Consider the following 22,329-nt stretch of genomic DNA (forward strand, 5'->3'; position numbering starts at 1 on the left):
TTATTTAGCAATTATATAAGAAAGTCTTTTGTTTTTGTAATCGGTCACACACAACATAAATTGCATTTAATTATTGCAGCATTTTTTTTTTTTGTCAGGATAATTTTTTATGTCGATACATTTGTTATACTTCATTGTAGATTTAAATGTGTAAATTGTGTTTTGAAAAAACTCAAGCAGTATTATATTGTATTAATATTTATGTTTATCTTTTAAGTGTTTTGCAACAATTAATGGTGAACAAACCATTTAGCATTATTTATTAAATGCTGTTGTGTGACATTAATCCATAAAAAAACACTACCGCAAAAAACGAAATATGCAAATAAAAATAAACCGTTTAGTTTTGTAGCGATTAGTTAGCTGTAGTGTTTCGGGTCTCCTCTCCTGGTCCCTCAAAAAAAAAATCCCATAAAGTTTTTGGAGAGTCGGGTCTCCGCTCCCTCCTCCAGGGGGCGGGAGGGACATTATTCAACCCGGAACTGTGAATATGATCAATTAGAACTCTCCGAAAACTTTGAACGAAATGTAACAGCCGATCGTTCGAAAAGAATCAAATCACTGTCGCCGATTCGCGCGAACAAAGCTCAAATGTTTATCCGCTCCGCAGCTCCGCGATCTCGCAGAGTGTGATTTTTTTCCCTTACTGCTTTCCAACAGGTAAGACGAAAGAAAATAACTTTTGTTCGGAACACTTTTGCTGCTACTTTTCTCGGAAAGCTAAACTGGGCGAAACGGATTTTAATCGTGTAAACGTTTTACGTGCACCTATGCGTTTTGTATCGAAAAACCGTAGCTGTAATTGAACAGAACAACGAAGCTTCAAACTCAAGTTTGTTTCTGTTGGTACTTGAAGGCTGTAAAACACAGCGTTCCGTGTCGTTTAAATCTAAATGCTCTGTCGGGTTTATATGCAAATAGTTGTTGATTGAATAAAACATTTGCCTGTAAATCTTTTGTACTTGACGCCAGTTTTTAGTGGATGAAATTCATAACCACATAATCTTTTCAAACATGTGTCTGATAGGCTTTCAAGCAGTTTGGGATTGATCAAAGAAGGGATTTACCGATGAAATTTGTCAGGGAAAGTGTTTAATGTCTGTTTTGGAGGCGGTTGGTCTGTCAGAGGGTGGCAGAGCTGAAATTCCAGGCTGAAGAACAGACTGTATCAGACCTGCACGGGGTTCAAAGGGCAAGAATCAAGTCGGGAATGCTATTAGTTGTCTTTAAAAGTAACTCGTTCGGACGGTTTCGTTCGCGTAGTAGCCAAAGAGAGAGAGAGAGCGTCAGGAAGGCTGTGCTGTCACGGTTTGTGTCTGAGCCTGCTGAGGCATGCTGGGAATGGAGTCTGGGAAACACAAACATTCGGTCTGTGTCAGCAGCTCTTACCGAAAGCCTTAGACGAAAAACCTCGTCTTACAAGTGATTTAATCAGCTTGAAAAAGCTCATTAATATGAGGAGGTTTTCAATCGTGTGCTTTAGATTAGTTTCTCTGAAAAATCATTATAAATCCCCGAGACGCGATAGAAGCTGTAGCTCAAATGTTTTTTTTTGGGCCCAATGGTGTATTTTATTTTCCAAGTTTTAAAAAGCAGCTTTCCCTCTTCCATTGGGAAGTCTTCTGAGGACGCATATGGAAGTGCTTGGGTCTGTTTAACAATTCGGCGGAGGCTCCTTAATAAAGCAGCCGTGTGCTTATGTGTATAGAAGTAGTTTTAGCCTCAGATGGCACACTTACGGGCCGCCGCAGTCTGTTCACTGACCGCCTGATGCCTAGCGCATGTAAAAAATAGTAATAGGTCGCTGAAATCTCTTCTCTCGTTGGCTTGCTTTAAAAGATTATTTCTCCATAAAATGAAAATTCTGTTATCATTCACTCACCTTCGTGTTGTTCCAATCCTATGTGAGTTTTTGTAGTAACAGATATTTTAGGAAACTCAATGTTGTTTGTCCGTACAATGACAATCACAGGGACCCTGTTGTTTTATACTATAAATAGTTAAATATCTGCTTGTGTTTTCCACAGAAAAAAGGAAGTCGTGCAAGTTTAGAATGGCACGGATAATGAATTTTTTACTTGTTACTTGAAGCGACATACTTTGAAGTGCACTGGGCGGTTACTATGAACTTTTGAGGAAGAAGAATTTGCAAGGTTATTACAGGCATCAGATCCTCGAATTTCCCTTCATTAGCGGCTGCGCGTTTTCTGTGTGGATTTTTTTTAATGCTTAAAGTAAAACTACTTTTTTGTGGTCCGTAGAAGATTGAAAATAATGCAAGGAATGACAGAATGTTTATCATTTTAGCCTTCTTTATGATTTTCGCCATAGGACGGGGTTTAAAATAAACTGTGGCTGATCTACATTTAAGGCCGTTGCACAATTTTCGTCCGAAAAAAACGAGACGTGGCTATCCCTTAAAGACAGATAGTCACAATTGCAGGAGGCAAGTGGAAAATGAGAGCACTTGATACACCATTAATCCCAGCATGCTGACTTAATGTAACTTAAAGCATAACCTGAGAGAGACGCAAGTTCTCCTTTAAAAGAGGAAGATGGTAAACACAGAACATACAGCCGGCCTGGAAATAGAATGCAGTGGCACATTTAGCATCCTAGCAAGTATTTGTGTTAACACTTTGAAATGAAAGGTGTGTATGGGACATGAAACCCTGTATAGCAGCCTTTGTGTTTGAACTCATTCTTTGAGTACTTGTAGCCTGATTTTAGTGTTTATTTCCTAATTCCCTCCCCTCCCTGTTTTCTCTAAAGGTTGAAGACGTTCATTTCTCAACATGCCGCAACAAAAGGATATAGTAAAGATCGCGATTCAGATGCCAGGCGCATACCCGCAGCTCATTCAGCTAGACCAGGTGAGCTGTTTTCTACTTCCTGTCACAAAGAGGATGTTGAGCGATGGATATGCAGCGGAGTGAAACTTGTTGGTAATCGGCGTTTGAGGAATAAAAACACTGTTTATTCAGTATCATTATGAAGTTCACAGATGCGTTTCACAAAGACAAAGGGATTTATGCAAATGAGGAAGTTGTCTGAATACTACAGGTTACTATTTAGTTTTGAGAAGCTGGCTATGAATTCTTGCTTGCAGGTTTAAAATATGTAAAAGTATAAATAGTAAGTTTACGTTTCGTAGTAACATTTACTGCAAAATTAAAATCAGAGATGTATTTATGTGCAGGAACAATCTAGTGATCATTTGATTAGTTTTTTTTTTTGGTCAATTATAATCTCACTTTTTACAACCTGTATATTAATGAATACTAAATGAAATTCTAAATGAAAGTTTATAATTCTTTAAAATACCTATGTTCTGAAGGAAGCCTGTATTTAAGCCTATCATTTTTATTTCATTTTTATTTTAATTTTTAAGACAAAATGTAATGAATTGAGACCAGATTTTTATAATTTTATAATTTTTAATAAATTCATCAAATCTCGTTAGTCTTCAGATTTTTCTCTCGGGCGTTTATTAATTTTATAATTTTTTTTTATCTCTTTCACATATTTCATATTTTTTTAAATTGTCTCTCAGGATTATGTCAGCGCAGTCACTCAAATTTTAAGACCGTTAATTAATTAAAATGTTTTGCAATTAAAATTGCGTCCGTATGATCAAAGGCACCTTACAAATCATAACCAATTAGTTCATTCTCAGTTGTTTGAATACGCTTATTACGGGCATCTACTCGCTCGAAACAATAGGGTGGACAAATGCTGTGCGTATTCGCTATCTTCAGAGTCTTTGTTCCCATTGTTTGGGACGTCCTAACAGAATGCGTTATTGTCTTAGAAACCCACCATTGTCCAATAAGCTTTCTTTTAGGTTTTCAAAAACCAACTGGGCTGAAATATGAATGACCTTATTGGTACTTAAGGATTAGTTAGAAAGAACCTCAAACCCCCGATGACCTTCCCTCTGCACTTCCTCTCCTTCCCAAACGCTTCCACTCGCTGCCAGCCTGTGCACCACAAATTATAGGCCACTGAATGGTCTACCGCGGAACACCAAAATTTCTGATCGGTGAGCCGCAGGAGCTGCCACAAATTATGAGATATTACAGATGTTGACTTGGGAGAAGCTCTTCCCTTCCTGTTTTGTCACTTGTTTTGTTTTGGTTGAAGTTCTTTGAGATGAACGAGCGAGCGTACACTTCTTAATTATTCTTATTTTGTAACATTTAATTTGAATAAATAGTAGTTTGGTTATTATGAAATGTGTTAATAATACATAAATAGAAATAGGTTTTGGGGAGCCACACCACACGTGGCATTTAGCACCTTGAAATAAAGAGCTGCGAGAGACCTATTGACACGCATCATTGGCCCGGTGGCATTTCCTGTTTTATGTCATTTCTAATAATAATTTGAATAAATAGTGCAATGGTTTTGTTAGAATATTAGTTTTCACTATGGGCAATAAGTTAATATGCTAAAACAACTTAAGAGTTTGTTTTCAAGATTTTCATGTTAATGTTGGGGTTTTTTTGTGCTTATTTTGTACTATTATAGTATTTATTAATATTGAATTTGCTTTTATTTTGATGATTTCCGTTTCATTTTGGTTCAACTTTTAGTTTAGTTATGTGCCTGTTGTTATTATAAAAAAAAAAATAAATAAAAAAATAAAAAAAATATATATATATATATATATATATATATATATATATATATATATATATATATATATATATATATATATATATATATATATATATATATATATAAAATCAGTCTTTAATATATTTTTATTTAACATTTTTTCCAGCTAAAGTTCCATTTGTTTTAGTATTAGTCATTTTAGTGTGTTTAATTTATTACTGTAGTGTACACTTAACAGATTTCATAATTTTCTATTATTTCAGAAAAAGCCCCTCACTGCTGTCATAAAAGAGGTTTGCGATAAGTAAGTGTTTTTGTTTTGTTTTGTTTTTTTTTATAGATGTTTGTATTTTAAAATTTCTCTAAACTGTCCATGTCTCTTTTTCCATGACGTATAATAGCTGTTTTTGTAAAGGGTGTCGTATTATTTTTGAAGGTGGAATCTTCCGGGTCCTGACAACTATGCTCTGCAGTATGCAGACGGGATCCAGACGTACATCACTGAATCTGTAGGTCATTTCCACCTTCCTCGTTGGCGTCTGTGTGTCGTCTTTAATCCAGTGATGTGTGCTTCACTTGACGTGTGATGTGTGTTTGCTGTTGACCGTGGGTGGGGTCAGACGTGGTTGTCTGTCTGTATCGCGGGCATGAGAGCTGACGGAAGTGTGTAATATGATGAATCCGTATCATCAGATGTGTGTGTGTGTGTGTGTGTGTGTGTGAATGAAGTGTGGAGATTGTGATTTCCCAGACAAGTAGAGGCAAAGGCTTGAATTACAGTTGTGCACATAAACCACCGAGCCTTGGGCTACATCACAAATAGGCTTTTGGACACCCTAAGTAGAGCCCTTCAAATGCCAGCGTCATCAAACAGCATCTGTAGCAGATTTCCAGACGCTCACTCTGAGAGTTTGAAAATAAACTAGAATAATGATGCAATACTATACAGATAAACTACATGTGAGTCCTGTGCCATGTTTAATCAACACTTTACTAAAGATTGTCTGTCTCGGACTTGATTGGCTATAATTACTTTCTTTTCTCTATCCGCTCATCTTTCTTTCTTTCTTTCTTCTCTGTTTCTCTTTATGGCTTTCTATCTCATTCAAAACATTTTTTTTTATCTCCTTCTTTCTATCTTTCTCTGTACGGCTTTCTTTCTTGTCTCTGTCTCTTTCTCTCTGTCTGTCTTTATTTTTTTCTTTCTGTATGTCTGTGTCTTTCCTGCTGGCTTAAAAAAAAAAAAAAAAAAAAATATATATATATATATATATATATATATATATATATATATATATATATATATATATATATATATATATATATATATAATCTTTCTGTATGTCGTCTTTATTTTTTCTTTCTTTTGCACACATTTGTACCAGTGATAATGATGTCTAATAATAACAGCATCACTTCCTGTACACTGACTGTTTTTTTTTTTTTTTTTTTGACTTGTTCTAGAATCGCCTAGACATCAAAAACGGCAGCATCCTGCGTCTAACCAAAGCACCAGTGAGTGTCACACAACCTCGTGTGCCCAAAATGGTCATTCTGCAACCAGAGTTTGACAGCGACCGTACTTAACTTGCATAGTGTGTCTACACACATCTGTTCGCTCAGTCTTTGTGTCAGCTTTAAATGTACACAACCACAGCACTGTGTAACGGGCCTTGTTTTCTTGCTTGGTGATTTATAACACTGTGTTTGTCAGGGCCGTTGCGCTGAAGATCTGTATAAAGGCATTCAGAGTTCAGACTCCGGCGTGCGCTGTGACTCTCTCAAGCTGCTGGCCGATGTCTCCACCGACATTACGTTCGCTCAAGAGTTTATCAGCCGCGATGGACACTCCCTGCTCGTCAAGATAGTAGAGGACGCTCACGAGTCGGTTTCCTGCCTGTGTTTGCCACATTTCTATGATTTGGAGTGTTTTATTACAGTATATATTTAAAGATTAAACCAGTGAAAGTGTTTTGTGTGTGTGTGTGTGTGTGTGTGTGTGTGTGTGTACAGGGCTCCTCTGATAATGACACACACTCTTACTGCTTTCATGGAGCTCATGGATCATGGCATTGTGTCGTGGGAGAATTTGTCCAGTGTCTTTATCAAAAAGGTACTGAAGCTACAAATACACTTCAACTCCATAATACAGTACGAACACTATAACAATCTGCATCTGCCTTTATTTCATGATTTACTAAATAGACTAGACTGGCTAATTGTCGCATTCTGCAAGCACATTTCTTAAATGTATAATAAGCACAAAAGTCTAAGACTCTTGTCTATCTTTTTAATTGTTTATTATTTAATAAGTAATAATAAATAACTATTAAAAGGTTTCCTATATGAAGTCAATATAAAACATTAATTGTATTTTTTATGTATTAATAGTTTATTATTATATTATTGCTATTACCAATCACCCTAGTTGTTTAGAATTTAAAATATATTTTCTGCATAACTTTATTATTTGTATTTAATATTTATTAGGAATTTTTTTTCATATTTAGAAATTTTATAAAACCATTAATATTAAAAACAAATGGATAGATCAAATCAAAAAAATAAATATGAAAAGCGTTTTATTTAAGTAACCGTCGTTAGTTAATGTGATTATATCACTAAAAATAAGTCACAATAGCTTTAATGTAAGACATGCCTATTGTGAAAGATCTTAAAAATGCGAAGTGCGTTGAAGCATTTTCCGTCTGAAATGGCTACCTAGTTGCCTGTATCCGTTTGAATCTATTGACTTGGGTTCGTTTTTCAGATCGCCAGTTTTGTGAATGCAAAGGTTCTGGACACGTCTATCCAGCAGGTGTCGCTGGCTATCCTGGAGAGCATGGTGCTCAGCAGCAGCAGTCTCTTTAATGAGGTCAAACAAGAAATCACCCTGGAGAGACTCATTTCCCATCTTCAGGTGTAAGTACAGAAGAGCTCTGTTTGCAGTACTACCAGTGTTTACTTTATGGGTGTGGAAGAGGAACTACTATAGCTGAAGGTGTGAAGTACACCACAGTAACGACGAGGATGATTCTATATTAAGATTTGAAGAACTGTGACCAGCACGCAGTCATATTAGTGGATGTTTAATATCGATTCTCATCGATTTCAACACTGTATTGAAGTACAGCAATTCTGTTAATAGTAAATTAAAAAGTAATAATAGTTAAATTTCACAAATTAATAACATCAACAATCATTGTAGTTATGTAGTATTATCGTTAAAATCAAATTGCTTGGCAGTTGCATTCAAAGTGCATTTGTGCATTCAGAATTATTTCTAGATGGCATAATTGTCAAATAAATGCTGCTTCCCTTGTCATGCAATTGAATGATTCTTCCTCTTTCTGGAAAACACCTTCTGGTTTAACTCATCGTGTAGATATTTATCACGTTTACGATGTATTGGATTTTTAAATCATCATTTTATATCAACATACATGTTTCGTTTTGTCTGCTTTTGTCGAACATGCTGTAGAACAAACCAGCAGCTGCAGACTAAGGCCATGGCTCTGTTGATGGCGATGCTGCTGGCTGGTGGAGAATCGGACAGACAGGTCAGAGCTGGAGAGGTTTTTGTTTTGTCTTGGCTTGATATCTTGGTTTTGTTGCCACTGTCTGTTGCGATAAACACAGTGCAAGCTAAATAAATTTGCTTTATTAGTTATAACCTGACCTAATGTGCATTCCATGTCATTCCTTAACTTCGCTAATTCTTTTATTGCATTAATATTGCATCCTTCTTGTGGGCATTTAATAGTTTTTCATTTTTATTCAAAGTTTAGTCTCTATTTTGGCTCATTTTATCTAGAAAAAGAAAACATGCATAACAATTCAAACACCTGAATTTTTGACTTTTCAGTCTTCCCAGACATTTATGTATCACATATATGATTAAATGAAAAATTAATAGTAGTTATTAAGATGGATTGGTTTGGGAAAAATATTACCAGAATTTCAACTTGCCTAATAATTCAGAACAAGGTGTATTATGCAAACAAAAACTTTTATTTTGGAAGTGATTTATTGCGATTTAATTTCTATTTACACTATTTTTGATTCTTCTTCTTTTTTTTCCCCTTTTTTTTTTTTTTTTTTTTTTTTTTTTTTTTTTTTTTAAAACTGTTTCTAATTTTAAATTTGAAATAATTTCAGGAGCTCTTTGAATTTCTTGAAAAGAGGAATCTACGCCAATACATTCACAAGGTGTGGGAAAGTTTTGAACCTCTCGCTTGTTCATACAATACTTCCTGTTTCACTGAACATTTCCCATTGGATCACAACCAGTGAACAAACAGTAACTATGATGTATCTTAACTGATGCTGTTTGCAGAACATCATCCACAGCTCTAGTTCAGTTGGAGATGAGATGGCCCACTACCTGTATGTGCTGCAGACGGTCCGTCTGAACCACCTGGAGGCCCGTATGAGAACGCCTCTCGACTCCTACAACCAGGTTCACTTTCATTCTGCACCTTCATTCGATTTTGAGTTGCTCAGCGCACCTTTATTTCTCACACGCATTTCCCTGGTGACCTTCAGGATCAGAGGGACATGCTTCACGGGCTCAGACAGGCAGCGTTTGAGACCGAAAGCGAGAGCGGTCTGAGTAACGAACGCAGGCGTTCCCTCTGCGCTAAAGAGTTTAAGAAACTCGGCTTTTCTGTGAGTACGACTAACAAAAAAAAAATGTTTTAGAGTGGAAGTGAGAGTACTGCACCACAACAAACCTGTTTTGTTTGTGCCAGAATAACAGTAATCCTGGTCAGGACCTGAGCCGGTGTCCTCCGGGTCTCCTGGCGTTGGACACCATGGCGTACTTTGCCTCGCGGTATCCCGATGCTTACAGCAGGGTGAGTGAGGTCATCAAATGCAAATAAAAAACCTTTTTGGAGCCGTTGAATTTCACTATATTAGCATGTACCGGCCCGTAAGTCTTTGTCTCTCTCAGTTTGTGCTGGAGAACAGCAGCAGAGAGGACAAGCACGAGTGTCCGTTTGCTCGCAGCAGCATCCAGCTCACCCTCATCTTGTGCGAGATCTTGCGCATCGGAGAACCCCGTGAGTGAACTGACACCGCGCTAGAGATGGTGCCGATGATTAGACGTGATTTTAAAGCTGATGGGGAAAAAAAAAACCCTTGACTCAACCAAGTTTGCAAACTGGAAATGTTTTGTATTTTGTGTTTGCATAAATATTATAATTTTTTTTTTTTTTTTTTTTTTTTTTTGTCATTTAACTCATTTCGCCCGTGTCTTTTTTGCAGCCTCTGAGACCGGTTCAGACTATCATCCCATCTTCTTTGCTCAAGACCGCCTGCTGGAGGAGCTTTTCTGCATCTGCATTCAACTCCTCAACAAGACGTGGAAGGAGATGAGAGCCACGCAGGAGGACTTTGATAAGGTAAGATATTCACCTCCACCACCTCTCTCATCCTCTTTTCTTTTTCGATGTGTTGGTCAGCTATTACTGAAACTATACTGTATTTTACACCGTTCATTGCTCATTACCCTTCTGAAATCCACATATAACTTCAACTGTTTTTATGTGCAAAAAACTTTTGCTTTTTCCGTCCTCTCACTGACCAGTGATACAGCTAACTACAATTATAATATTTTTAAATCAAATAATCCTGGATAGCGGCACAACTACCACATTTACTGCCCAGAAAGGTAGTAAGGACATTGTTAAAATAGTCATTATTTCTGTTTTCTTTGCACGAAATGTGTTTTAATAGCTTCATTATTATCCAGTTAAATCACTGATGTCACATAAACTATTTTAATGATGTCCTTACTACCTTTCTGGGCCTTTAATGTGGCATTACTTTTTGTTCCAAAGTTGAACAAAGGTCCGTTTTTTGTTTTTTTTTCTTTAATTGGCTGTTATTTTAAAATCAAAGTGCATTTATCACTTCTTGAAAGCGTTCATTTGCAATTGAAAGCCCACAGCAGACGCATCCGAGAAGTGACCAGCTGCAGCAGTGATTTATAGTTTATAGAACAAATGTATATTGATTGGTTCTTCTGGACATGTCTGAGAAACGTCAAGCTACTGGAATGACAAGCATGCTGCTCCTCGACCAAAGAGTCCGACTCCTTCAAGTGCTTTTGTGTATATCAACATTCCCTAAATTGTTCCTTTTCTGATGTTATAGAAAACGTCCTTACTCCAGCCCAAACTATATAACAAAACAGACCTCCGTTTAATAACCGCTTTCTGGCCGTAAACCCCGTGACCTTTGTGACCTTTGGGATGGAGCGAGCGTCCAGCTGACCGGCCTGTCTTTTGTTTTCGCTGATCGTCACCCCCCCCACCACACCAACCTCGTGGGCAGGGACTTTATAAAGGGGTATTAGAAGAACAAAAGGAATCCCGCTCCCTCGCAGAAATACACATCAGCAGTAAACCACATCCCAAAAATAGCTTAGCGTTTTAAAGTGTCATTTTACTGGCCTTTTTGTCTTTGCTCTACAAGTTTTTTTGGAAATATTAACGCGTTGAGAAACATGTGGCTTACGTTTAATGATTCAAGGCTTTTCTTGAGGTCAGACCTGAGGAAAAACTAGTCAAAGTTGAGCTCTTGTTTCTCCTCAGAAGGGAAATTACTCTCGCTGTGTGCGTTTTCTAATAACTTGCTCGCTTGACCTTCTTTTTTTCTTTGCACCCTGACTGTGTCGTTTCTGTTTTACGGCCGTTAATATTGCTATTGCTGACTGGTTTGTTGAGGCCTGTGATGTGAAGAGAGCGTGTGTGTGTGTGTGTGTGTGTGTGTGTGTGTGTGTGTGTGTGTGTGTGTGTGTGTGGGTTTATTGGAGGGCATCTAGAAGGGAGGGACCATACACTCTCTCTAACACATACACACACCCCAACACCAACACACACACACACACACACACACATTCACTCAGTGTTGCTGTGGTTGTGAGGGGACCGCAGCTGCTGCTTTCACTACAGCTGAGGTAGGATGGGTTTTATCTTCATGTAGAATAGAATGTATATATTTTATTTATATGTTTTATTAAGCAATTTATGGCAGAAGATGTCGATGATGTGGTGCAGTTGACATGTTGATGTGTGTATTGTTCGCGTAACATTTATACAGTTTAACTCTCTAGTTTCAATTTGAAAAAAATAATGGATTTTAAGATGTTTTTAAAGCTTTTTCAAGCATTGGGCTCTAAAATGGCATTTATACTGTTAGTGAATAAAGTTGTTCATACTTTTTTATTATGCAAGTAAAGAATGTGACATTGTTTACATAAAATGTTTAGAAGTCATCTCTTCACAAGAAAGACCCATCATTTCAGTGTCCGTTTCTCCTCCCCTGCTGATTCATTCATTCCTCCCCGTCTCCCCTTTTCAGTTGCCCTTCATTTCTCTTGTCCTGATCCCCAGAGACACGTTGTTGAGGGGCGAGCAGGGTTAAGCGGTCTGTGTGTGTGAGAGTTTATTGGAGGAGACGGACACGCTCGCACACATTGCAAATGGAACGCATCGGTTTGTTTTTTAATAATCGGATCTGATCCTGCTCTATATCTAAAGGTGATGCAGGTCGTCCGGGAGCAGATCACCAGGACTCTGTCCAGCAAACCCACGTCTCTGGAGCTCTTCAAGAATAAGGTGAACGCTCTGAACTACAGCGAGATCCTCAAACTGAGACAGACGGAGAGACTCCACCAGGAAGAGACGCTTGCTCCACCTGTGCTGTACGTTTTGAATCTTTCAATCAGTTGATTCACAAAAATGAAAATTGGTATTGATTAGTAATGTAAAAATGAGTGCCATGAAACGATTGATCACAATTAATCACATTAATGTTTACGGAATATGTGTGCATACTTTATTTATATATAAATGTATATGTATTATGTTTTTAAAGACACACATACAGCATATATTTAGAAAATATTTACATGCATGTATTTGTATATTCATAATAAACATACATAGTGCGCACACATATTACATAAACCAAAACATTTCTTTTGGATGTTTAATCGCAATCAGTCGTTTCAGAAGGTATTACTACAAACTGATAAAACTCAAAACCATAAAGATGCTGATTCATGTACAGAGATCGTCAGCCCCTAGTGGGGAACCACTGAAGTATCTAAAAGTAACACAGGTTTGCTTAATAGCGTTTTGCGGTTTGATCAGTTGTCTGTAACAAATAATTTGAAGCAAACATTTAGAGTTTTCACAAAGGAAGCGTTTTGAAAGCACCTATCAATAATTTTACAAGAGTACGTGACTCCATCATGCATTTTTTTTGCTGTGTTTGTATTCAGTGAGCTGAAGGAACGTCTGAAGCCGGAGCTTCTGGAGCTCATCCGACAGCAGAGACTGAACCGTCTGTGTCACGGGACGCTCTTCCGGAAGATCAGCAGCCGACGGAGACAAGGTGAGATGCCAAGATCCTCACAGACACCAGACAAATATGACCAGGATCTAGAGCAGGTGTCATTCGTTTTATTCATTTCCCCAGACAAGCTCTGGTATTGTCGGCTGTCTCCTAATCACAAAGTCCTGCACTATGGAGATGTGGAAGAGGAGACGGAAATGCCCTCCATTGAGGCTCTTCAGGAAAAGAGTGAGTCTGACTGCTTTAGAATGAGCTTTAGCTGACTGTTGAACTCAGTCGAATAAATCATTTAAATTGTATATGCTCTTAGTTCCTGTCGCAGACATCAAGAATGTGGTAACAGGGAAAGACTGTCCTCACATGAAGGAGAACAAGGGAAAACAGACTAAGGTATGATGCTAATGTTCTTTTCTTTTAGTGCTTTCTATTTATTTATACAATTTTAATAAAATCAAAGATCTTAAGATTATCATTTTTTAAATGCATAATACATAACAATTAGAATTTATTTAGCATTCTTTATTTTATGTGGTGTTCTTAAATTGTACTTACACAAAAAATGTGTATATTTTTTGTGTATATTAATAATAATAGTTATTATTATTATTATTATTATTATTATTATTATTATTATTATTATTATTATTGTTATAAAAACATTATTTAAGCCACATTAGATGAAAGGCTTGTTCGGACCATTCTTTTGCCATTTACTGTTTCTGTCAGGAACAATTTTTAGCAGAAGGATTGCATTTAACCAAAAAATCTGAATATTGACTGATAAATACTGATTAAATATCTGTGGATATTGGCCAGTAGTCAGTATAATCTTTTGCATTCTTGAACTTTGGCATTTTTATTTTCTTAATGCTTGGTCGTATTGAGAATAATTTGAGTTTTTATTTATTATTATTATTATTAATTTAATTTTATTTTATTCAACAAATTAGCTCTTTGACTTCATTAAAATTGAAACTGAACAATCTCAAAACAGGTGGAAAATTACCATAATGCATTGCATTTAAAACACAGGCTGTGCAAAAAAATCAAAAATAATTCAGAGGTTTCTTGTTTCATTAGATGATAAAACTGAGCTGTAAGCATGTGCTGGTTTGTGGTTGGTTTCGCAGGAAGTGTTGGACTTGGCGTTCAGCATCACATATGACGTTGAAGAGTATAGCTTGAATTTCATTGCCTCTTCCAGAACAGATGTGAGTTTAATCTGTTTTTCCACTCTTGAACTGCTGCGATCCTAGTACTATTGTAGTGTTAACTCGGCTCAAGCGGTGCTAATTTAACTGAAAAAAAAAAAAACGTATTATTTACCCAAAGCTCCGATTTCATTTCAACTCTTGCCTTCCAGTTCTGTCTGTGGACGGACGGCCTTAGTGTGCTCCTGGGTAAAGAGATGAGCAGCGAGAGCATGCGCAGCGAACTAGAGATTCTCCTCTCGATGGAAATCAAGCTCCGCCTCCTGGACCTGGAAAACGTCCCGATCCCAGACACGGCACCGCCGATCCCCAAACCGCCCAGCAACTTCAACTTCTGCTACGACTTCAGCCAGGCCGAACAATAGCGCACAGGCCGTAAGCATGCGGTCAGCAGCGGTCACTGCGTTGCAGAGACAGGAAACAACAGGAAATGGCCCCTGGGTGGCAGCAAAAATGCAGGTTTCGAATTGGGAGACATTTGATAGTGTTACAGGGCTTGAAATGAGTGAGAGAGAGAACACTTTGTGATTGTTCGTCTGTGGTGCTGTGCTGCAATATAAGTGCCTGCAGTGGATAAGTCTTGAGTGTTTTTATTAGTTAAAGGCTTGACGTGTTTTATCTAGCGTGTCTTTTTTTTTTGTCAGAAGACCTGTATGAAACTCTCTGGTCTGAACGCACATTTTGTCTTGTGGTACTTTTTCCCTATTTTATTTAGCTTCTACCAAAATCGTACTAAAAAGTATTACATCAAGCAGCCTACTCGGAAGGGGGAAAAAAAAAATCAAGTATGTTATAAACGTTTGTGCTTCGTGCTGGCATCCTTATTCATTCTCTTCATGAGGCTCAAAACGGTACTCGTCTAGTACTATGTTTTACAGTTTAACATTTATTACAATTGTCGATTAATAGCTTATCATAAAAGAGCGCTGATATGCTTAGAACGTTTCTGTTTATACTAATGCATGGGTGGCATTACTGCATTGGCAAAGTCTGTTGCATTATTAGGTGCATATTAAAGGTCATTGAGCTGGATTAAATAATCAACAAATTTGGTACTGAAAATATTTTCTGTCGTTGGAGGAGTAGTTTGGCCAAGTGGTTTGGAGACACTGAATATTATCGGTGTGATTTGATATTTTTAATTTTGTCACTTAATCCATATTTTCAATTTACTTGATGAGTATGACTTCACGTTTTATTTTGGTCCAGCTGCCTGTTTTGAAATAGCCAGTTTCCCTTCGGTTCAGAATACCACTAGCCGTGTAGGATTTGACATCAGTGTTTTTTGTGTGGGAGAAAATCATTTTTCTGTTAAAAAAAAAATAATAATAATTGTAATAATAATGATTGTGCCATTTTATATTTTGGCTAGATGGTTTCATTGCCGAATAACAAGCACTTCATAGTATGTTGATTTCTAATGCATACAATGTATCAAGATCAAACATATGCGATTAAAAAAATATTCTGTGGTGCCGTCGTAAAGTGCATTCATGGAGCTGACAACTTTAATGCCTGGAACATCTGCAGGATATATATATATATATATATACACACACACTTGTTCTTTTGTGGTTTTCACAAATCTAATGAAAACATTGATCTAGCAAAAAACGGTACTGTATTTGCTTTGTATATAGCTTTCCTTGTTCTGATTTTGTGTAACAATCTTGATCAATAATGTGGCCACTCTACCAGCTGACAATGGTACGTGATATTAATTCAAGTCCTTTGTATGGAATAAAAGAATATATATATTATTATAATAGCTGTAATGTCTTTTTTGTATCATTACAAATCAGGCTCTGGTCCATGAGAACTAAATAGAAAAGTGTTGCTATAAGCTATGAATGTAGATAGATAGTAAAATGTCCTGTTTGAAACATGAAATGTGTGTAATTACGGGTTGCATTAAGCAACCAGACCTTTGAGCTTATTACTCTTAGTCACGTAACCTGAAAATACACCCTTACCTGGCGCTGATAAAACACGAAAATTGTAAAGTGGATTTACAAAGATTGCACAATGGGGTACAATAATGAAAAGACAAAGAAAATACAAATAAAACATTTTATTTGACGTATACTGTCTGGAAGTAGAGTTTAATATCTACTAATCAATAGCAGATTATGCTCCCAGTACTACTGGAGTCTTTTGAAAGGTCTGGATCCTCAGAATCATTCAGAAGCAGTGATTCACCAAAATAATAACACAGTCCTATACAATACAGCATTTAGGAAGTGATTACTCTCACATACCTGAGTTAAAAGTGCTTTAAATATATTTTTATATTTTATCATACATATTATTGAACCGTGACTTGTGAAGTTTACATTATTTCAACTTATTTTTAAAACGATATCTAAACGGCAGAATTTGTGGTGGAAAAACTACGTACCCATGATGCTGTGCATAAAAAAAAAACACTCATCAGAGTAATGGTGAGCAAATTATATCAAAAATCATACCAGCTCTGCAGGCAACAATATTCTTGTAATATCCTTTAAATATATTGTTTCTATAATTACAATTTACGGTTTTGAATGAAGAGGTTCATTTAAACGTTGCATAAAACAAGTTTGAATCAAGTTTAAAATAAGTTTTTGTTTAAGTGATATATATGTGTGTGTGTGCTTTGTATATTAATTATGTACATATAAATACAAATGAACATTTATTTGGTAAACTTCATTTATGGATGTATGTTTCGCCAACTATTTTAATTAGATTGTCATTCGCAGTTCTTCGTGGAATAGTAGTTCTTTCCTTCAGTCAAGTCCTTGTCCACTTTTCAAATACTTTTTTGCTTCGTATGGTTTTGTTTGTGGATTTTTGAAGACTTTTTTTTTTTTTTTAAATCCCCATCTAAGCCACTAACAGATTCATAGTACCATAGTAAAATCTGCACCGTTGGCGAAGCGACACTGGACCTTCTCAAGGAAGGGCAGCCGGGACTGGAGGAGGTCCACCTGGTGCACGGTGATATCCTTACACATGGACACGTCGAGGGTCCGGAGCCTGTCGCAGTGCAGCGCGATTATTGAAAGAGTTCTGCAGGAACACATTGAGCGCGTTAAGCGGAGTTCGTTCGTTAAGTACAAAACCACATGACAGTATGACGCCACTTACTCGTTAGTAACGGCGTCGCAGCAGGCCAGGAACAGATGCTGCAGTCTGTGGAGGAGCGGAAGAGCCCGTGCCATGCCCTGGTCGCTGATCTGGGGACAGTGGCTGAGCGCCAGGCTGGTGAGGCTCCGGCAGTGATGGGCTACGGACACCAAGCTGTCGTCGCTGATCTCTGGCAACATAGAAAGCGATAGGCGCTGCAGGTCCGGGAAATGGAGTACCTGAGGAGGCCAGGAGCATTTTGACATCGTATCCTGCGCTGTTTTTCGAAAGTACATGCTTTAATCATTGAGGCACCGACCTGTGTGATGCTGGTGTCAGTTAACTTTGAGCAGGCCGACAGGTCCAGCTCCTGAAGAGCCCTGAGGGCCAAGAGAGACGCTCCTTCTTGATGCTCCCTGAAGGCCCCGAGGTCCTCCTCGGTCACGAGACGTGGCTTCTCCTGAAAAGGCAGGCTGGGAGGCTGGAAAAAGCCCATGTTTCCAAACGTCCTAGTAAAGCTTGGGCCTTTATCCTCCTTCACATTTGGGGCATTTATGAGCTAACTGTGTGCAGTTATTATGAAAACGTTGTATGTAACCCTGGACCACAAAACCAGTCATAAGTGTACATTTTTCGAAACTGAGATTTATACATCATCTGAAAGCTGAAAAAATAAGCTTTTCCAAAGTTTTTAGAACAACTATTTGAAAATCTGGAATCTAAGGGTGCAAAAATCACCTTTAAAGTTGTCCAAATTAAGTTCTTAACCACGCATAGTACCAATCTGAAATTAAGTTTTGATATTTTTACGATAGGAAATGTACAACACATCTTCATGGAACATGATCTTTACTTAATATCCTAATGATTTTTGTCATAAAAGAAAAATCAATCATTTTGACCCATAAAATGTATTTCAATGTAATACCCCAGGGACTTAGGACCGGTTTTGTGGTCCAGGGTCACATATTAGTTCTAAAAATCCCACCTCTTTGTCTCTTGGTTCACAATCTTTGGTGGGCTCCACCATTCCCAGCAGCCCCCAGTCAGAGATCTCCTTGCACCACCCGAGCCGCAGCACCGTCAGCGCAGGGAGGTACGTAGCGATGGCTCGAATGCTCAGGTCAGTGAGGCAGACACAGGACGTGAGGTCCAGCTGTCTCAGGTTACAGCTGAGCAGCTGCGTCAGGGAGAACATGACTGTATCCTGTTTGAGAACACCGGGTGTTAGCGAGAAGGCAGATGGTACATAAAAATCTGCAAAAGATATTCAAATTCTATTATGCAAAGCAAAAATTGCATATTTTAATTACCCTGAATGAGCTAATAATTCTTTTTACTTTTTTACTAATTATGGATTGGTTATATTATAAACATAATATTATCATTTACATATTGTTAGTATTAATTAGTATAAATGAATTAGTATAAAAAAATAAATAGTTTTAAAAGAGAATTTAGGCTTCGCATCAACATAATTTAAAGCATAAAAGATACAAAACAAAATACTCTACTGTATATATTCATGTTACCCTTCATTCTGACATGTATAACATGCTAATAATTATTCATATATAATTACTCACCCTTATGTAAGTGCAGTTTCTAAGGCTAAGGGTGTCCAGCTGAGCCCCGGGCTGTGGAGAGGACAATCCCTTCACCAGGTCTGCACCACTGACATGCAGACACTCGGACAGATCCAGACTCCTCAAGCTCGGTAGCGTCATCAGCTCGGCCAGGCCTTTATCTGTGATCTTCCAGTCCTGCGAGAGGGACAGCGACCTCAGCTCCTTCAGCTCAGTGGCCACAGCCAGCACCGTCCTACTGGTTAACTCTGTACAGGCTCGGAGGTCCAGAGTCCTCAGACCGTTCTGTTGCTTGCAGAGGATTTCCATGGAGTAGTCCGTCAGCTCTTTGCAGCTGCGCAGACTCAGATCCACCAGACGCAAGCCGGGCACCTGAGCGATGGAGCGGAGCGACTCGGGAGTGATGCTGGTGCGACTCAGGTCCAGGCTGCGGAGCGTGGCGGCCTGCTTCTGCAAGAGACTCAGGAGGTTACGGAGGGACACTAGAGCGGATGAGCCAAACCCGACAGGGCAACCACGGTATGGGTCGAACTCGAAAGAGATGTGACATCCGGCCAGGGACAGACTGCGTAACCTGGGCGTGCAACTCGTCAGGCGGTTAAAAGAGAGGTCTGAGAGATAGCGCAGATCAGACAGGTCCAGCTCCTCTAGATTTCTCAAAGCATTCTGGACCTATTATTGCAAAAAAAAAAAAAAAAAAAAAAGATATACAGTATATATATATATATATATATATATATATATATATATTTAGATAAGATGGTATATGCATACAATATATATATGTTATTTAAAGTGCCCCTATCATAGAGTTTTGAAAGTGAATGAAAACATCCTGCAACGTTTTAAATCTGAAAGTGGCCCATGTAGTTCACAAACATATCCTAGAAAATCACAACTTTTTAATTTCCGCTGGTCTTAGTACACAATATAACTACAGAAGAGTCAAGTTTTAAATACAAAAAATAAACTCTTTGGTGATTTTTGAATGCTATGCTACTGGTCTAATCAGATTCAATGATCTATGCTAAGCTATGCTTAAAAGTGCTATCGCCAGATCCACTGAACAGATTCCAAAAAGGTAAAACTCTTATTAACTTATTAACTATGGAGGAGTTGGAGAATGAGCCTATTTCCCAAAAAGTGGAGAGTTCTTTTAATTTACAGTATAAAATTTACATTTTGAATAGGATGCAAAAAGGTGACATTTTTTCAGAAAATGCCCAAAACTGTTTTAGGATTTTTTGGAAACTTTCTAAACCATTCTGGAGAGTTTCCAGAAACGTTCCCTTTGCAGCAGTAATTATGAGATGTAACCTGTCTGCGGTGCTCCTCTCTTGACAAAAAAGCTCCAGACATAAAGAGGCTGTCGAGCCCGTGGAGATCCAGCTTGCGGAGGCCAGTCAGATGTGGTAGGAGGCTCAGCAGCGAGGCCTCTGTAACACTGCTGCCAGGTAGAGCCAAACTGTCCAAGTGAGGGCCGAGGTGAAGGCCCACCTCCAGAAGTACTTGTCTCGAAAGGCTGGATCCATCTAGATGGCTGATGACTAGGCCACAGCGGGGGCGGCTTGCAAGTGCACGGATAAAGTCCAGTGAAGATGTGGAAACAGGGAACTTGAAAGTGACATTTTTCTGTGGTAAAGCAACAGCAACGTAAACAATTAAGGAAGCGGACTAACACAGATAAAGAGTAATGTTTTAGATCATCTAGAAAGATGAGACAAACCTGAAACCGGTGGTCTTGGCATGCATCATACCAACTCTTACAGACCAGTGAAGCCTCCTTTCGATCCGTTACATGAAGGAAACTCAATATGTAAGAAATTATCTGAAGCAGAAAGAAAATCACAGGTTGAGCTCTGGTACATATTAATACATGAGTCAACTACATAATACAGGTTGGGGCAAGTTGTCACTTTTATGTTATAAATATGTTGTCTCGTAGTTATTTAGCCAATTGATTTATTTTTTTGCTTTTATTACACTGACTGAATATATGTATAAATATTTTAGATACATATACAACACAAAATTTCAAACAAACAATATTTAAATATATATAAAATCACCTATTACTTCTTGAATAAACATTTTTATCAATGTGTTTCAAAATAAGTGTCAAATAAATTTTTGACAAAAAAAAAATAATAATAATTTGTGAATATATTAATATATTAAAAAAAAACTCCCCTCACAATCGTTTTATTATTTACATGTTGTTTAAAAACCTGACTGCAGCAGGCTGTTTAAAAGCAGGTTTCATTGTGACAACTTACCCAATATAAAGAAAATCACTTTCAAAAACTGACCTAAGAAGTATTAACTGAAGCAAAAATGTGACAATATCATTCTTCACATCGATTCAGTGATATTTATATGGTGCAGTGTCAAAAATATGCTGTCCTACGATTAAGCCACAGTGAAATGAAAATGCATGGTCTTTAGGGACTGGGTTAGCTTGACTCACCTCAGCAGGTAGATGTGGACTCTCCATGACTATGAGCTCACCTCAGTCATCTGGTCTTATATCAATTTGTTTATTTAAATTGATATTACATATCAATATTAAATCGTTGATACGATTTAAATTTGTTTATCATTAAATCGTTTCACGGGCTGGCAGGTAGTGGACTGTCTTGCTGAACATTCATGAGCACGGGAACATCTGATAACAGTCTCCTCTTGTTCCTCCTTACACAGTATTAAGCGATGCAAAAAAAAAAACCCAGCAATATTCACACCAAATTCCGCCAGTTCCCACAAACCTCATAAATGTACAATCACCAACAAGCGAGTAAAAAATGTATTCTTAAAAAGAAAATAATAACCCACGGACACAGGAAGAGCAGTGGACATCACGTGCAAGCGGCACGAAAAGTATGCTGGGAAATGTGGTTTAATGAAAGACTGACTCAGCCATTGAATTTGTGTCGACAGATGGCGCAGTATTTCATGTAAATGAACATAAAAACGCGCTTTACACTTAAATAAATAACCGTATAATATAATATAATATAATATAATATAATATAGGTTTTTTTAGCATTGCACAGTATTTTTGCACCAATTTGTATTCTCTGTAGTGTTGCTCTCCTGCAAACATTTCCCGTCAGACGTCAAATAAACATTTATAAAATGTCTTTATGGTGTTTATGATTTCTAATGCATGTAAATTGAAACGATCAAATGTTTGGACACAGCAGATGCTTTCCAGATGAAGCGGACGTTTTTGCAGACGTCTGTGGTGGCTTGGATTCATATAAAAAATACATTTTTAATAAGCGTAAGGTTTTGACATATATATTTTAATTATAAAATTTAGTATGTAAACTGTCTGACAGAAATAAGTGCGCTCCACGTTTTTGGCTCATGTATTTGTCATGTCGGGACACATCCACACTTTCACGCAACAGGTACTGCTTCTTGCTCTTGTTCTC

General features: G+C 37.7%; 2 protein-coding genes across 5 annotated transcripts; one reads left to right on the plus strand and one right to left on the minus strand.

Moving 5' to 3' along the window:
* The first annotated feature begins 475 nt into the window (after window positions 1-475).
* On the plus strand, window positions 476-15,966 carry elmo3 (engulfment and cell motility 3). Of its 2 annotated transcripts, XM_043228218.1 has the most exons (21): window positions 476-660; window positions 2,773-2,873; window positions 4,884-4,924; window positions 5,057-5,129; window positions 6,085-6,135; window positions 6,335-6,504; window positions 6,634-6,733; window positions 7,391-7,542; window positions 8,102-8,180; window positions 8,779-8,829; window positions 8,957-9,079; window positions 9,166-9,288; window positions 9,372-9,476; window positions 9,575-9,683; window positions 9,889-10,025; window positions 12,168-12,331; window positions 12,914-13,026; window positions 13,111-13,215; window positions 13,298-13,377; window positions 14,118-14,198; window positions 14,351-15,966. In XM_043228218.1, exons 2-21 carry the CDS (start codon window positions 2,796-2,798, stop codon window positions 14,561-14,563), a joined length of 2,148 nt encoding a protein of 715 aa, XP_043084153.1. In that variant the 5' UTR covers window positions 476-660; window positions 2,773-2,795; the 3' UTR covers window positions 14,564-15,966. The 2 variants fall into 2 exon arrangements, with proteins under 2 accessions (XP_043084153.1, XP_043084154.1); XM_043228219.1 differs by lacking the exons at window positions 476-660; window positions 2,773-2,873 and adding an exon at window positions 5,350-5,580.
* A 491-nt stretch (window positions 15,967-16,457) lies between these two features.
* On the minus strand, window positions 16,458-21,760 carry lrrc29 (leucine rich repeat containing 29). Of its 3 annotated transcripts, none has more exons than XM_043228222.1 (8): window positions 21,360-21,760; window positions 20,619-20,720; window positions 20,210-20,524; window positions 18,893-19,564; window positions 18,295-18,513; window positions 17,626-17,766; window positions 17,328-17,545; window positions 16,458-17,249 (listed from the first exon to the last, which is right to left on the minus strand). In XM_043228222.1, exons 1-8 carry the CDS (start codon window positions 21,384-21,386, stop codon window positions 17,081-17,083), a joined length of 1,863 nt encoding a protein of 620 aa, XP_043084157.1. In that variant the 5' UTR covers window positions 21,387-21,760; the 3' UTR covers window positions 16,458-17,080. The 3 variants fall into 3 exon arrangements, with proteins under 3 accessions (XP_043084157.1, XP_043084156.1, XP_043084155.1); XM_043228221.1 differs by having other exon boundaries at window positions 17,626-17,787; XM_043228220.1 differs by having other exon boundaries at window positions 17,626-17,841.
* Between the last annotated feature and the right edge of the window lie 569 nt (window positions 21,761-22,329).

The sequence above is a fragment of the Puntigrus tetrazona genome, chromosome 25 (genome assembly GCF_018831695.1).
Source record: "Puntigrus tetrazona isolate hp1 chromosome 25, ASM1883169v1, whole genome shotgun sequence".
Classification (NCBI taxonomy): domain Eukaryota; kingdom Metazoa; phylum Chordata; class Actinopteri; order Cypriniformes; family Cyprinidae; genus Puntigrus; species Puntigrus tetrazona.